At 35.5% G+C, this 18,414-nt stretch overlaps 1 protein-coding gene and 1 long non-coding RNA gene across 3 annotated transcripts in view; one reads left to right on the top strand and one right to left on the bottom strand.

Annotated features, from left to right (window-relative positions):
- The window catches only part of LOC112126314, a 96,991-nt gene that overhangs the window by 75,900 nt on the left and 2,677 nt on the right, over positions 1-18,414 (bottom strand). The window contains exon 3 of one of the 2 annotated variants that reach the window (XR_002909886.1): positions 14,860-15,104. The exons of the other annotated variant lie outside the window; for it this stretch is intronic. This is a non-coding gene — a long non-coding RNA (uncharacterized LOC112126314). Of the gene's footprint in view, positions 1-14,859; positions 15,105-18,414 lie in introns of those variants that run through there. 2 annotated transcript variants of the gene reach the window in all.
- On the top strand, positions 16,104-17,570 carry LOC106673887 (cell cycle checkpoint protein RAD17). The gene has a single exon (XM_014406264.2). It carries the CDS (start codon positions 16,213-16,215, stop codon positions 17,512-17,514), a length of 1,302 nt encoding a protein of 433 aa, XP_014261750.1. The 5' UTR covers positions 16,104-16,212; the 3' UTR covers positions 17,515-17,570.

The following is an 18,414-nucleotide window of genomic DNA, read 5'->3' as shown; positions in this document are numbered from 1 at the left end:
AGAAAGATTAATCGATGTGTTGAAGGATACCATTCCTTGGCTCTAAATAGGGACGATGAGAGAGAAGATCCACCCGATATGAAAATTGTGCTTGAGCAAGGCAACTAGTATCTGGGTCACCTATTCAGATTCTTGGACGAAAGAGGATTGTTTTATTGTACGTAGTAATGATAGTTGTGAAGCGTGTCAACACACAGAATGGCTGACAAATTACTAGCATGAATTCTGAAAGGGCCGATAGCGGAATCTTGAGTACCCACTGTCCCTCAACTAGTTTAGTTATAGAGTATGTACAAGGGTGAGGTAGTACTCCACCACCCTAATTGAATGGTACTGTTCTTATTTTTGGAGAAAAAGGGGATTTTATTGCATATAGTACTGATAACCATCTTGCTTTGTGTTTCCTGATTGTGTTCTGATCTTGAATGTATTTATTAGCGAGAATGTTTAGTGTGAGAGTGATGATATGGAATAATGAGTACCTTATCAACCCTACTTTGAATGTAAATAGGAAAGAATATATTTAAGAATAAATGACAGCGTGTGTGACTAGGTTTGAAAACTGCATACATTTGGGGGATAAAATGGCCTAGGTGTTGCCCCTGAAGACAACTTCAGTGGTGAAATGGGTAAGACCAAGCTTTGAAGACTCTGGACTGCTAAAAGAGCTAAAAGCCGATTCTCAGCAATTATCTCAATCAATCGACATTTAGGTGATTTCAGAATCCAAATTTTCTGTATACATCGCAAATTAAAATAATACAATTTATACTTTCCCAGCTAGAATATTTTCTCTCAAATCGAGCATGAAGCGTGTAATTTATTCTTGATTTCAAGATTTATTCTTGATTTTGCATTTAACGTAAACTGGGGAATCAGAATATTGAACGGTATATTCCGTTGGACTTGGATGCAATCAATCACCGACTGCGCAGAGTTTGCCGCATAGGACTTTCCTAACTTGTGCCACTTAACCCACAAAAACTGATTTTACAATGCTTCGATTAATACTAGTACATATTTATTACATATTGACGATTAGGCAAGGATAAAAGACGTGTAACAAATATAACTTTTTAGGAATATTTTGACGAGTGAGAATTAAAGTAGTTTCTAAAAATGTCTTGTCAGTCAAAAAGCACTTTTTTTTCAAGTGGGCAGTTTTGAGCTTTCCGTTTCAAGGGTGACCTAGATTTTGCCTCATAAAACATTAAGAAATGAAACTAACAAGTTTCTTTTTACCTTATTTTTAAATAAGGAGAAAGATTTACTCGTTACGAAGGGAGACCAGAGTAAGTCAACCACCAATTCCACCATCTTGACCTCGTTGAAAAAAGTGCAATGTGGAAGATGAAACTGAATGAGGAATATTTATATACCCAAACTATCGACACATACACAAGTAAAATACTTAGGGCTGTACTTAGACAGTAGACTGGCGTTGAATCACCACGGAATACTTAAGAGACACCAGTTTAAGTTCGAAATCTATCTTGACCATCCAACTCAACTAACTCTTTACAAGACATTACTGCGACGACTTTGGACATACGGAGTGAAAATCCAATCCTTCCAATCAAAAGTCCTCTGACAAACTGTGAAAGATTCTTACTCTGATAATTATTTCAATTAATTATTATTTTTATCTAAGGTCTTAGTTGAGATGAAAAAGTCAGTGTCACGACCGGGATTCGAACCCACAACCACTTGACTCAAATGATTATAGCAGTATTGAGTCGAAGGTCGTGGGTTCGAATCCTGCTCGATACTAACTTTTTCAACTCAATTAAGACCTTCGATAAAAATAATAATAAATACGATCAATTATGACCGCTAAACAAATATGGGTTAACCTAAGTAATATTGATATACATAAAAATGAGCTATCCACTTTCACCAAAGTCAGATACTTAAGACTATCTAGACAATAGACTGACGTGGAATCCTTACTCAAGCGACAAGAACGATTTGGACAATTACAAAAACTTCTAGGACTGAAATCAGATATGATAAATACATTAACTCCGTACAAAACACTGCTTCGAACTATATGGACATGTTGGAAATGTTGGGTGCCATCATTTAACGTCCAAGCATTCCAATCAAAGAACGAGATTCTTCAAACTCTTTCCTGTCTCCAACTTCACTATCCTCAATGATAATAACACTCATTTTGTCAACTGATCAGTTCCCGCTTCATCAAGTTTCACTCCGTCCTTTCAACCCATCCTAACCCTTCAGTTCGAGCCCTCTCCACTACTTCTAATCCCAAGCACCCTCAGCGTCGCCTTAAACGAAGTTGACCCCCGAGACTTCCTCGCCTTAACCCGATAACTGCATTGGCTGGCATCTTTTAACATGTGTCCGTGTACTGGCCGTAGTGTTAATGTTTTGCCCGGGATCTTATAGCATTAAGAAAAATTTGTAATATGTATAGTTCATGTACAGGATACAATTTTTTTAAATATTTGTATAAGTGAGAGAAGAAGAGTGAACGAAAGGAAGAGTGAAACAAACAATAGACATTGACAAAAACACATTGAACATCATACATAATAATGGCATCAAAACCAATTTTTATAAATAAATGTTCTCATAAACGAAAAATATAAATTGTTATTCTAGATCATTACTGTACTAACTAGATCCCCCTCTCTTAAACGCATACCTGTGTAACAACTTGGCTTATTACATGGATGATTACCCGACCATTAGAAGTTAGCCCGCGATTCACCTATAAGCACCACCGACAAATTAACGTTCATTAACAGTACGCTTCCACGTAAATCGCCCTTGTGGTTTTCCTGGTTGCTTTGCAATCTTATAATTTGTTCAAATTGCTATACAATCGTACAGCCAATAATTTTTTTGTCCCATTGAAAACCTTTCTTTTCCGGTTGATTTCTATAGACATGTTCTATTTAATGAGGGATGAAGATAACAGAATTGTTTTTTTTTTTTGCTTTATCAGGGATATTCAGCCAGATTCAAACAGAATTGTTAAAACGAGTTAAAACTTAAAACAGCTTAGGACTTTTTGTCGGCATCAGGTTGACAAGAGAAAGACAACTCAACCTATCATGGTGAAATTTCTCCTTGTAGTCTGCACGATGACGGTCCTTTCCAATTTCATAACATGCACTATTTTTACGACATACCGTTCACTTTTAACAAGCCTGACTTGTTAAATTAACAAATGAATCGAAGCCTCTTAAGTATGCAACAGGGACGTTTATAACCGTTTAATAAAGAGAATGGAATATTTTTATTAGCATAATAAAACCCAGCGGTGAGCGCAAGCTTTAAAACGCTACTTTGATGTGCAAAAGGCAACGGGACTTTGTAACCTTCATAAAGAGTCGTTGTTCATGTCCATTTCATAATTTAAAAAATATTTTAATATTAATAACAGAACAACGCTCAATTCCTTTATCGATTTGAAACTTTCTGTAATCAAAAATTAACACTGTTATGGAAAAATAACAATAAAATATCTAAAGCAGTACTAATCACTGGTAGTCATAATAGAAAACCCCAGGGTTTGCCTGAACCACATTGATAAGGTTATCGAGGAAGGCCTCAACAGTGTAATATATAAATTTACAGATAAGCTTATAAATTTCAATAAGCTTACCAGAAAAATTATGATAATTTATTTTACATTTCATCAACAACTATCACCACCCTGGAAAAACAAAAACTTAGGGGGATTTTTGTGTAAAGGGAGATCGATTTTGATTTTGCTTCCTGATAAAAAGTTTAGATAATACCACCAACTGGAAATTATTTTTAAAGCATAAGGAAAGAGTAGTTAGGAATGAAAGGGCTAATAAAAGAAACTGCAAAAGTTCATTTTTGAAAAGAACCCCAGGGATATGGTTAATGTTATCATGGAAGGCCTCAACAGTGTAATAATTAAATTTCCAGATAATCTTATAAATTCAATACGCTTACCAGAAAAAAATAACTATCACCCTGAAAAAGCGAAAACTTAGGGGGATTTTTGTGTGAAGGGAGATCGCGTTTGCTTTTTTTCTTCCTGATGAAATGTTTGGCTAACAGCACCAGCCGGAAATTATTTTTAAGGCATTAAGAAAGGGTGGAATGAAAGGGCTAATAAAAGAAACTGCAAAAGTTCATTCTTGAAAAGAAACCTGGAGAAATTTCATTACAATAAACTACAATGTGACGGGAAATTAAACGAGTGCCCTCCTTAGCCGCACAGTGGCTAAAATAAATAAGGCACCGACTTAATAAGAGAAGCGCAGTTGTTTTAACCCTACGAACTGCGCTATAAAAATTAATTCTTTTTAATGCGGTCTAATTAGAATTTCCCCGAGTGGAATAAAAAAAGGCTGGGAAGAGAGGTCGAGGGGGAAGCCACGTGTAGCCTGGTCGAGAAACTCAGTGGGGAAGTGGGTCAGTAGGACAAACGGGTCCCCACTCGGTACCCCGGCTACACCACCATCACGCCAAACACCCACAAATTATACAACCTTCTCTCACGCCAAACACAAATCGCCGGTTACACTTCCATTCCCTCTTCACAATTACGTCAGAGAATGGGCCAAAGAAAGGGTGAGGAGAGAAACGGCCTCTGGCCTAAATCCTCATATGAGAATACATAACATGTTTGTTCACGGGCGATGCGCCATAGGTTCGACATCCGGCTGACTGTGACTTCCTCCGTGTTGAAATACGGTTATTGTCTTCATCGGGCATTACTAGGGATTTATGCAAGGCAACGTTGCAAATAAGAGGTCGTGAATGAAATGTGCACAACACATGTGCGAGAGAAGATGACACTATGTCGATTTATGGCACATCGCTTCCTACAATCTTTGTAGTTAAAAAAAGAGGCTGGATATATATTTGTTGAAAATATGCGGAGGTTTTTATGCAAGATAACGTTGCAAATAAGAAATCATGAATTAATTGGGCATGCGAAAAATTGTCTTTAACTTATAAAATGACCTTTCTGTGATTTTTATAGGTTGGAAAAAAGTGACTAGGCATTTGTTGAAAATGTTAGGTTTTGGCTGCATGAAACATAATTAGGTTAATTTTTAGCTTCTTCAAAAGATTGGGGTGCTTTTATGCATGATAACGTTGCAAATAAGAAATGATGAATTAATTGGTCATGGGAAAAATCTTCTTAACTACCACCTTATAACATTAATAATATACTATGGGGCACTAAAGGTGGGAGAATTGGTAGAAGATGAAAACATGCCAATTTTACGGCCTTTCGTACTTAAAATTTTTCATAAGTTGCAAAATAAAGTGACTAGGACTTTTTTGAAAATATTAGGCCTTAACTACATGAAACACAACCGGATTGATTTTTATTGCCTTTGTCGGATGTTGCGGGAGATTTATGTAACGTAACGTTGCAAATCATCATGAGTGAGTTTTATGCAACATATGACTTTCATCGATATAAGATGTGCGATAATTAAGATTGGTCTTTGTAAACTTCGACGTTTGTTTTGTGTTTCTGTTGGACAACAAACCAGGCCAGTATAATTTTTTTATTTGTACCCTATACAACTATCAGTATATGATTACAAATGTGATCATACTACTTTTTTCACACGCCAGCGCAGCAACCGGAGGACACATGCCATGAGAAACCAGCCAATGCTGGTACTCAGGGTGAAGGTGTTCTGGGCAAGAAGATCTCGAGGTCATCGTCGATTAAGTCTCGACGTGTTCTGGGGATTCGAATATGTTCAGAGGGCAAAAGCAATGTGGTAGGGAGGATGGTGTGAGACTTTTGGAATCAGGAACGGATCGGTTCGTTGGCAAAAGGAATATTGAGGTAGTTGTGGATAGTGATGTATTAAGATTTGACGAATTATTTGAGGACTTTTGATTGGAAGGATTGGATGCGCTGGATGTTGGATGGCTTGGCACAACCCCACAGTTCCACTCCGCATGTCAGAAGTAGTCGCAGTAAAATCTTGTATAAGGTTCGTTTAGGGCTGACAGAACATAAAGATTGTTTTCATAGTTGTCCAAGTGTTCTGTTTTGTTGCCTCTGGAGAAGGAATTCCACGTCAGACTGATGTGTCCAGGTACGGTCTTAATTACTCGAATTGAATGAATTCATACGGACGTGGAAAGGTGCATAACCATCTGAACTATGGAGCAGCGAGTTTCGTTCCAAGTTCAAACCCAGCTGAATGGGAAAGGACTAAGGAGTGGATTATTGGTGAGACCCCTAGTGGGTACTTAGGGAAGAGGTTGTGTTTCATGTGTGGCCGTGGACCAGGACCCTTGCTTTTGAACTCCGAGTAACCTCCCGACCTCGCGGGAGTCGGAGCGATCGGACTGCCGAAGCGTTCAGCCTAAGAGGAGGCTAAGACTGCTCTGACGAAGTCCCTCGAATGCGTGAGGAATGGTGGACGGGGACGGATGTTTTTCGGTGGTGCCCGTCTGGGCTTCCCTTACAAAAGGCAAGGTCTCCTCTAGGGGATCCGGAAGTTTGACGCTGGCAGAGCCCCTACATCCAGGGAGATAGAGTTGTCTTCTCTATCTGGGGAGTGCGTGGGAGACTTGGTCGAAGCATTTCGATCCCTTTTGGGTATCCCTTTACGCGCGGTACACGGTTAAGTGTTAATCCACCCCCTCGGAAGGGAGAAGGGGGAGAAGTCAGCATGTCTGTTTGATCAGTCCGTGGATTTGCAGGCTTCTACATCGAACCTCTCGGTTAAGCAGATTTTCCGTGCGCCGAGGTGAGTCGTTCTTGAAAATCTAAACGTGTGAACGCACGCTAAAGAACCTGAATGTTAAAAAAGACATTGCGACCCCAGAGGGAAGACCCTATCAAAAGCCCGTACTACATCTAGGAACGCACCCAATCGATACTGTTTATTTTCTAGAATAGAGATGGTGTCAACAACTCTGATATCTTGTTGGATCGTGGAAAGATGAAGACGGAAAGCGAATTGGTAAGAAGTGTGCATATTAATATAATGAAAATATCTACATATGAAAAATTAGAATAAGAAAGAATTGACAAAGCAATGCTGTATGTATCAGTATTAGGTATACAGTACATTTTAAGCAGTAAATAAGATGTCAAATAAAATAAATGTAATGAACTGTAAAAACTGTACTGATTCAAGAGATAAATAATACTTTTTTCTTTAGAAGAAGCATTTACAAGTATTGCGTAAATATTGAGAAAGGAATAATATTTAAAGAATAATTGAAATTATTTTAAGTTGAACAAAAATGTATTCTACGGGTAGAATAACGTATTTGGTTTATAATGTTAATCTGAGTGTGTTCAACCCTGCTGAAAATACATCGGTGTGTCAATATTGCTGGAGTGGTGACGGTTTGTTCAATGATATTGTGTACATTGCCAAGATAATGCTTTATTTAACGGCCACGGGCGTTGTCGTAATCCAATGTAGATTGTCAATTCAACGATGATGTCAATTCCATCAACCAACTTGCCCATTAAGAGGGAAAGTTGTCATTAATCCTAGATTACGCTCGTTATTCTTTAAAAGTATTTTATTTTCATAAGTACATTTTTTAACAATTGAATGAAATATAACCTAAACAAAGAGATTCCAGAGTTTCGGGAGTTCAGGATTGCCAAATATATCTGTATGTTTATAAATTTTATGTTTTGTCCCATGTTTTAGTACGATTTTTGACCATGGCAATTATTGTCTATATGTCCCATTATCTATCCAGTGATAACGGAGACTGAACTTTATTTTTGTGCCCACAAAACTGTCGAGAGTGGCAGATGCGGCCAGCGGAAGCGGGGATCGTTCCGGGTGAGTCGAAACACACGCGCTTAAAGCGAAAAAATGCCGACTCGTGGAAACATAAGAATCAATAACCCATGAAAACATTTCATGAAAAAAAGCACAGACTGATTTCGTCAGAAAACAATAGGAAACGCTGAATAATTGTTTCGACAAAAAAAAATCTAGACAGCAGTTTGATATGAAATCGATCGTCTCTGGCCCGCCTAGTCTCTAGTTTTAATTTAATAGTAGAGGTTAATAATTTTAATGGATAGAAATTTTGATTTACATATAAATAGGGAAAAAAGAGACCACCCTTAATATTTTACACAATCCCCCCATTGACTATATTAGAATAATATTTGGTCCGTTTTAAAGGATTATATGTAAATAAAACACATACAACGACTCTTCCTTGAGGGAAGCATGACAACATTTTGGATTTATTGAGGTTCATAGAAAGTCCCCATTGGTCACAAGTTTTTTTTTAAATATATATATTCGATTGAAGGCCATGGGAATGTTTGTTCATAACAAATTATCGGCATACGGATGTGTGTTCGACATATTCTTTAAGCTCCAAGAAGAAGAGTATAGAACGATATCATCAGCTTAAAGACCCAGTTTTACATTCTTTGGCAAGAGATTGTGTTAAAATATCTTAGAACAAGTTGGGTCCAAGAATAGAGCCTTGAGGAACTGCACCAGCAATGTCACTTGGTTGGGAAAGAGATGATCGAAACTCAAATTGACTGGATAAGAGATTGAACTCTTTTTATTATCAAGGGAGAAAAATTCTATTCTAACAGCCTACTGACTTTACCACAAGCCAAACAGCGTCAAAAGCTTTTTTTGTTGTTTCAAGGTCTCTACTAGAATGTCATCCGTCAAATCGTCATCATTGCAATACAATAATTTGAAATACTTAATACTTGAAGTTGTAATATAACTCGACCAAACAAAAGTGTGGAAGTTCATCACTAGGTGGCTTAATGAATACCTAAAATTATTTTTATGTTCATATAAATAATGTGCAAAATGATAAACAGTAAAGAATCGACGTTACACAAACGAATAAACTTTAAGAAATATTCAGCCTATATAAGGTACATTTGACATTATCTATGCTCAAATCATTTGAATTTTTAAACTAGATCGATTAGATAAAGAGGATTTTTCGGTGATTATTTTTTTGTGTGTTAGGCGGTAGATCGGACTAATCTTTGCTTAAACCGTTTTCGTAATGAAACGACTCGTGTAATGGTCCTTGGAGTAGCCATGTACCCAGCACAGTTTCTAGGCCTACCGTAAAAGTTCTTTTTCTATTTCTATTGAAAAACTTGACTGTTGTTTCATTTGAATCTCCCGATTTTCCTAAATTAGGAACATATCTTTATATGTGTTAATCCGCACGATTAGCTGCTATTATAAGCACATTCTAAACAAGTTATTACTAGCAAGTTTATTTTTTGATAATCCTTCTGACGATTACAAGATAGTTGCTGGTTCGAATGGTGAAATATGTTGAACCTAGATACGAGCGAGAGTTGACGGACCGTAAATAGATCAACTAGTCTTGTGTTGATCATTATTGCTTAGTTTGTCTATGCATGCACTAGGTGAAGTATAAGATTGTTACTTATTTGTTGGCCTGCAATACCGCTATACATTCAGCAAACCCAGATCCAGTGATAGGCTTAAGAAATCTCCTGGCTCATCTAGTTTAGAAGAAGGGTTAAAATGAAGTAGCAGATTCAGGCAGCAAACCTTCATCCTTTTCCGCATCAATTCTCCTCCTATAATGTTCCCTTTTCAACAACTAATATACGCTACCCAGGACTTTACATCAATAAAAGAATTATTTGTAACTCCCTCACTACAAAACAAACACCTCATTTACGTTCACTTTGATTTAAGATCACTTCTAAAACAAATCTGGATGCACAAAATTAAACTATGGGGTTCAACCAAGAATTCCAACCTCCAACGAATCCAGTCACACAATCCTTCCTTCATATCCGACCTTACTACTCGCAAAGATCTTTCCCATTTGTCCTCAAAACCGCAAATCGATGCAGAGGCTCCATGAAATTCTGCACCCTCATCCATCCAATTCCAATACCTTTCATCCCGAATCCTTCACGACAATCCTCTTAAGAACCCTAAAGTGCCAAAGGATTACCTAATGAGGAAAATAAATAGTGATGTGTTAGGAGTGTAATTAGTACATGACTTCTTCACTCTTATAACATAAAATTCATATTGCTGTAATCAAACTTTTTTGAAAATTTACGAAATCTTATCTTTACCATTCTAAATTTCATGTTAATCGCAAGATCTACTCCTCTCTTTGAAGTGTTTAAAGGGAATGTACATATGTTTCTCAAAACATTGATTTCCATTGCTAAAGAGTTCAACAGATTTCGTGTCGTGCCCCCCCTCCCCTTCGCAGTTTTGTAATCAGATCATACACAGTTGCATGTCATGTGTCATGACATCAACAAGGACTACATGGCCGGAGACCTTTTACACGGAAATGACGTTGGAGGTAATTTCCCGATTCAAAGAAACCTTTGATATCGCCCAGCCTTCCGGAAAATTACCCATTATCGACGTCGAGTACCATAATTACATATTATTTGGGAGATCACCCACATGACCCCTGTTTGGAAAAAAGTAGTTACTTTCCCGGTTTTAAAAATCTACTGGCAATGAAAACAGTAGTGATTTAAATGAGAACAGTCAACAATAATGAAGCGTCATGTATAAATTAACATATTTTTTTCATGAGATTACATTATGTATGTGGCATGTATTTACAATCAATTATGTTTATCCTTTGAACTTGAAACAACTTACTTAAGCAAAAATTATAAGCGTATTTTTTGAAGAAAAAATACAAAACGATGAATACTAATCTTGGAATAAGCGTTAAAAAATGAAAAATAAAAGCGATTAATACAGCTTTATTAGCTTTTTTACGGGGGTTCGCAATAGCAGAGGTCATATCAACCCTCGGGGTTTAAAAAAAAGCTCATTTGTAAATATGTCAGGTAGAATCCATGTCAACGCCTAAACCGTTGCGGCAACCGAAGCCCTTAGAAGCTTTATTATAATACTAATTATCTAGACAATGATCTACGTGTCTGTTGGATTCTGGAATCAAAGAGTTAATGCGCCCAAAAAAATTATATACAGTCAACACGCTTTCCAACGGAGTGAAGGGCAAATAAAGATTAATTCTAGGATTTATTTGGGGTAAACCGATAATCCCGACATACGGGCGAAAAAGAGAAAGGTAACAAAATATAAGATAATAAAATTACAATTATGCTGTTACTGCTGGTAAATGCAGCATTGAAAATGGTCTGTAAAAACGTGGCAAAAATTCAGGACCACTACAAATGTGATCCTTTCATCAAGCTCACTGCAGGCAATCTACAACCGCGACGAAGATTTTGACAACGATTTAATTAAAATAAAGTCAGTCGTTTTAAATTTAAGGTAGACACAAGTATGTACAACATAAATTCACAGCAAGTAAGCACGTAGTAAAAGTACAACTTGTTTTTACTGTTCTAGCTTGATGGTGACCGATCATTTGGGACTGCCTATCCAAATAGAATGGTACGATAAGTAGATAGGTAGAAATATAGATAGTTGGATAGATCTACAACTAATTAAAGATGCAGATAGAAAGTCAAATATTAGATCCATATAAAGATATGTGGACAGACTAAAGCAGCAAAGAGAGGCAGGGCAAAATAGTCAGAAACGTACAAAATGCAGGTTCACCACCCAATCTTTTGTTCTCTCAACACGCGCTGTTTTAATTTCGATGAAAAAATGTCTCATAAATAAATATGTTTCTATATTGTTTTGTATATGTTTGGGATATGTGTTTAAAGTTAAAACGACCAAGTTAAATTCTGAAGTCTAGGACTTTGTTAGTGTTTCTGCTTTACGACTGGTCATATAACCTAGTTTGATAAACGAAAGGAAATTTCTTTATTAAGGATCTTTCAATTGTTTAATTTTATTAGGAATATTCTTTGCATGATGACTTTTGGTTCGTGTTGAAATTTGAAGACGAAGCGACTAAAATTCCGACAAGAAACTTGAAAGTAAAGAAAGTAATCATAAATTTGAGGTAGAAACAGAAATTTAAAACATTATGGCACAACTTGGTTCAAGTTCTTAAACGAACAAAAATATATATACAAAAAATAATAACAATGATAAAATATATAACAATGTTTTCTAGAAATAATTAAGGTGGATTGAGTATATTCCATAAGACCTTTTTTAGTTTACTCGCTTTTTATCAATTTAGCCTGCCTATCCAGGTAGAATGGTAGGATAAATAGATAGCTAGACATATAGAAAGAAAAATAGATTTATCAGAGAATTAAGTATAGATGTATACATCACTTAACGTTCTTTTAAACGTAAAAACCGACTGAAAGGAACATTGAAACAAACCAAGAAAAAAGTCGATCCTTCATTTATTGCTGAACAGTTATTATTAGTGACATAATTAATCTCTAATCTAATAAGTAATATTACATTCCATAAATAAACATTTTTGGAAGCTACTTCGTTTTAATTTCAAAATTACATGGTTTGATTTTCTGCAGTCGGTCGCCATGCTATCCGATATCCAGGGTACCGCAATTCTTATTGATAAGTGATATTGATTTCCACAGATTATCTTTAATGGATTAAATAGAGTCAATTTTCCAACGATTAACCGTCAAAGATCGTCCGACCGCAGTTTGATGGTACCGACACCCAGCGAAAATTACATTGAAGTTGAATTAATGAAGTTTAAAGACTAAACGACGAAGATTCAGACAAGGCACATGACAATAAAGTCAGTAATTTTAAATTTAAGTAGACACAAAAGTTTAGAACATATTTGCATAGCTAGATTTGTAAAAGTATAACAATTTATTTATTGTTTATTTGTTCTAATTTGGTCGCTTCCTATCAATTTAATCTGCCTATACCTTTAGATCTGATAAAATTAGTTCACAAATAAATGCTAGATATTACTGAAATGTATGGTTCTCCATTTTATTTTTTGATTCTTTTTAACTATGAAAAAGATAAAATTTTATTTAATTAAACTATATCAGCCATGAGTGAATTATTGCCCCAGATGATTTTAATAGTCAAACAGCAGTATAAAATTATCTTGTTGTCTTTGAACTTTAATTTTCATAATTAATCCTTTTAGGTGTGCAACGTCAGTTTTAACTTAATTTCGTAAAATAAAAGGGGTATTTAGCACCTTTTAGGATGTTGAATATTAATCATTATATCGACCTGTTTTTATCATTTATGAAAAAAATTTATAAGATTAATTAATGGATATTTTTAAAAATCGGCTGACGGAAATTGAATCGAGGCAGTTGGTTGTAAGATGCATATGGGTTATTCGCAATCATCACGGAGAAATTTTCCCGATCTGTTCCTCTTCCTTCTCTCTCTTCTGTTTTAGTCCAATTTACCATTTTTGATCATAAGCACTTCCACCGTGTCATATTTTAGATAATATATAATTTAGCTATATTTGGAAGTAATTGCAGCCGTCGTTAAAGTTAAAGCCTGGCGTTTTGCAAAGCTGAACGCACCACCGGGTACACCAGGTGTTTCCTCAATCCTTTCACTGTGAAACAAATGCACTATCTACGGATCTTGAAGCTTTTTAAATTGCATTTTGCACGAAATTACCGGGAAACCGAGACCTGCCTTAATTCCGTGACAATGAAATTGACTCATGCAAATCAAGTATGAATCAGCGATAATATGCAATTTTAGCATATACGCCATGACTCAACGAAAGGCAAAGCTAAAAAAAAATTAACTTTACAGCTTGACGTATTCGATTATAAAGCCTCATTAAATGTATTATGTATATGTACGTTGTTTTCAGAAATTTCATTTAATATTACTCAGCTTTGCTAATAATACCAAACAGAACAAATAAAAAATATAAATAAATAAATTGTTATACTTTTACAAATCTAGCTGTGCAAATATGTTCTAAATTTTTGTGTCTACCTTAAATTTAAAATTACTGATTTTATTGTCAAGTGCCTTGTCTGAACCTTCGTCGTTTCGTCTTTAAATTTCATTAATTCAACTTGATGTAATTTTGGCTATGTGTCGGTAAGATCAATCTGCGATCGGGCGATCTTTGACGGTTAATTAATTATTGGAACATTGATTCTATTGAATCCATTAAAGATAATCCGTGGAAATCGATATCACCTACCAATAAGAATTGCGGTACCCTGGACATCAGATAGCGAGGCGACCGACTGTAGAGAATCAAGTCATGTAATTTTGAAATTAAAACGAAGCAGCTTTCAAAAATGTTTATTTTAGGTATGTAATATTACTTATTATATTAGAGATTAATTATGTCATTAATAATAACTGTTCAGCAATAAACAAAGCATCGACTTTTTCTTGGTTTGTTTCAATGTTCCTTTCAGTCTTTTCTGTAAAAAAGAACGTTAAGTGATGTATATATCTATACCTAATTCTCTGATAGATCTATTTATCTTTCTATATGTCTAGCTATCTATTTATCCTACCATTCTACCTGGATAGGCAGGCTAAATTGTTAGAAAGCGAGCAAGCTAAAAAAAGTCTTATTGAATATACCCAATCCACCTTAATTATTTCTATAAAAAATCGTTACGTATATATTTTCGTTCGTTTAATAACTTGAACCAAGTTGTGCCATAATGTTTTAAATTTCTGTTCCTGCCTTAAATGTATGATTACTTACTTCATGTTCAAGTGTCTTGTCAGAATTTTAGCCGCTTCGTCTTCAAATTTCGACACGAACAATAAGTCATCGTGCAAAGAATATTCCTAATAAAATTAAACAATGGAAAGATCCTTCATATAGAAATTTCTTTTCGTTTATCAATCTACGTTATGTGGAACCAGTTGTAAAGTAGAAACACCGACAAAGTCCTAGACTTCAGAATTTAACTTGGCATTTTAACTTCAAACATATACAAAATAATTTAAAAACATATTTATTTAGAAGACATTTTTTAATCAATATTAAAGCAATGCAGGTTGAGACTTTGATAGTACAAATTGGGTGGTGAACCTGCAGTTTGTACGTTTCTGACTATTTTGCCCTGCCTCTCATTGCTGCTTTAGTCTGTTCACATATCTTTATATCGATCTAATATTTGACTTTCTATCTGCCCCTTTAATTAGTTGCAGATCTATTCAACTATCTACATTTCTACCTACCTACTTACACTAAAACCGGATAGTCCAAAATGATAAGATACCACCAAGCTAGAACAATAAAAACAAATTATACTTTTACTAACCTTGCTGTGCAATTATGTTCTACATACTAAAAGGAAATCATCAAAATTCGTCATATAATAAGTTTTATTACGTTTATTTCTTGTGTTCAACAGTTCAGAAATGGCAAGCCGCTGCCAAGAACTACTTGGGATGATGTTAAACACACAAGACAAGAGTGAAATGATGATTATCTCCACACCTAAGGGTAAATCTTAAAAGATAGCGAACTTACGTTAGAATTTTCGTTTTGGGGATGGAAAAATGAATGAAAAATGAAAAACAAGAAAATATAACTTTACGGTAAAGTAGAGGGTAAAATTTTTAGATCTAACTATTGCCCGTAAGCTAACCTGGCTTTTACATATTAAATTTGCTTTAGCAAAATGTGTTAAATTGTACGAGTGTTATGGTAATTATTTACTTATATGTGAAACTATTTATTCATTATTCTGTGTTCCTTGTTTTAATTAATTAATTTATTATGTGATATGTACTTGCATATTTATATTATATAATGTGAATATGAGTGTACTATTGCTGTATGCTTAAAACAAAGCAATGTAATTTTTTTAAATTCGTTTTGGGCGTTATTCTGGAAACCTTTTTTTTGATTTTTTAATGAAGGTCCGCCAAAATCAATGTTCCATCGAAACAGCTCGTGCTTCACCACATGGTGCGCTAGGTCACAGGCGTTACGACGGTGCCTAACGATTTTTTTATTTCATTTCACAACTGTGCACAACAAATTTCGATCCTTGGCTAATTTATTTTTTTAATTTGAATACATTTAAAGAATTTTGCAACTAAAATTAAAAAGTAATTTTAATGTATTGCGTGTTAAAAATTTGGGCTTAGATCGGAAGAGTTGTTATTTAACCACTATCTCTGGAATTGTGTTGAAACTAGGAACTTCAGAGAGTTGTCGTGAGATGGCAACTGAAGTCGAGCGTTGATGACCGCCATCTGCAGAGTGCAGACCGATATTCAACGTTATCATGAACAGCAATTCTACCTCCTTTGTTTGAAAACAGTTGTGGACCTGTATCAAACTATCTACTATCAAAGTGAAACCATCAGTCTTATCCTGTTAAGGATGAACTGGGTTTCTTCCACTTTTTCGCCTCTAGATGTTCAACCGACAAAGCGACGCAAACTAGACGGCGAGTGTTTTCCCCGGGCGACATCGGCAGAAGTATGGGTCAACACATGGAAGCCGAAAAAAAAAGAAGACCTTGTTGTACATAAGAAGAAGGTCGAGGAAGTGCAGTCTTGGCTTGAATGGACGAAAAGAGGTTTCGGCTCTTCGGCACTGCTCCTTACCGGCCCACCGGGCTGTGGTAAGTTGACAACTCTTAAAGTCCTTTGCTCTTTTTTAGGCATCAACCTTGTAGAATGGATGCCTCAGGTGGCTAAGAAAAGCTATGACCCCGAGAACTTAGAATATAATCAGGGTGACGTTTCACTCTTTGAAGAGTTTGTACTGAGAGCGACTAGATATTCAAATGTTTTTAACTCACAGTCATCGAGGATGATAGTTGTTAAGGACATCCCAAACGGTTTCACAAGAGACTGCAGCCGTTTTCAAGATTTCTTAGAAAACTACACGACTCTAGATCGAGTCTATCTTTGCTTCATAACAACCGATGTTAAAATAACAAGGGAGCTGTTCAGCGAAAGCATTAAGCAGAAATATAACATAAAAACTATATCGTTCAACCCTGTTACCCAAAGATCTGTAAAAACTACCCTGGAGAAGATAGCAAAATCAAAGTTTACAGAATACATAGATGGTATAAGTTTGTCTTGCAATGGAGATCTGAGAAATGCCATCACTACTTTACAGTTCCTTTCAGTCAAAGGCGAGCTGCCGCAGAAAGGAAAAAAGGGCACGAAGGAAAACGTTAAGAAAACAGATGTGATCGACTTGTTCAAAGGGCTGGGTCGGGTGTTGTATGCGAAACGTGATGGAAATGGAAAACTGGCCCACTGTCCCGTCGAAGTCGGTGACTCGTTCACATCTTCTCCGGAACTTTTCCTCGGGATGCTTCAACAAAACTATCTCAACACTTTCTCTTCAATACACGACGCTGCAAAAGCTTCGCACAAGTTGTCCGTCAGCAATGTCATATTGTCCGACTACAAAGATACAAACACTTCTAGATCTCTGGGACTCATAATAGCTTCGCACGCTCTCATGAGCCATAACAGTAAACCTATCAAAAAGTTTCAGCAGTTTGATAAACCAAGAAAAGTAATCAGCTTATTACAAGATTCGACAATAAATAATTTTAATACCTGTGATAGTATAATTGATTTAGTGACTTTTGGTAGGCACATTCCAGCATTTACTGCTGATAATAAAGAACTCATATCAAAGTACACTTCATTTAAATAAAACTCTTATTTTTAATTGTTAAATTGCAAAATACAATATCTTTTTTAAACTGTTAATATTTTGTTAATTATTTGAACCTCTCAATCTTTAATTACAGCTTGTACTACTATATTTTTAAAAGAACAATGTTTTATATATATTTACCTATCTTCAGGGTTGTTAAGAATTAATTGATTTTAACCAACATCTTAACATCAAGCAGTTCATTTTTATTGGTATTAAATATAATTTAGAAAAAGAAATAATTTTGTCCCTTGTTATATAACTGGTAAACCATAATATCGAATAAACAGATTGAGATATTCCTTGATGGAGGTAGAATAGTATGTGTATTGCTAAATCAAGCCAAAATAAATAATAATTCATCCCTAACTTCTATAAAAACATAAAAATATTTCCACCTAGGATCGAGATATCAAATTGAACACAATTTTGTGTTTAAAGGCAAGTATTTTAGCAGACAAACATTTTTAAATACTCAGCATACTAAAAGTTGAAGGTCAATTTTTTTTAAAATTATTATTTCCTTAATTGGGTGTGGTGAGTAGTTCATCGGTGGTGGGAAGGGGTGCATGAAAAAAGGGCCAAGGGCGATGAATCTAAGCCACGAGTGGGTCTACAAGCCAAGAGTCTATCATGCTGGCCACTTGGCTACCGCAGTCCCCAATAAATTAATTAAAAGTGGTTATGTTCTGCTGTAGTTTAAAATTGACAGATCTGTTTGCCTTTAGCCTGAGACCATCATTTCGGCAAGAACAATATTATAATGAAAAATAAAGTCTGCTCCATCTCATAAAGAACCCTGAGGGTGACATTTTTTAATGTATTTATTACGATAAACAAATAATAATTCAACATTTAATTTCTGCAGACTTATTAGGAGGGGTATTTTTATTATAG

This window comes from Cimex lectularius, unplaced genomic scaffold (genome assembly GCF_000648675.2).
Source record: "Cimex lectularius strain Harlan isolate CLEC.00 unplaced genomic scaffold, Clec_2.1 scaffold15, whole genome shotgun sequence".
NCBI classification, from domain to species: domain Eukaryota; kingdom Metazoa; phylum Arthropoda; class Insecta; order Hemiptera; family Cimicidae; genus Cimex; species Cimex lectularius.
Note: the sequence above shows the minus strand (reverse complement) of the source record. Positions and strands in the feature narration are given on the sequence as shown.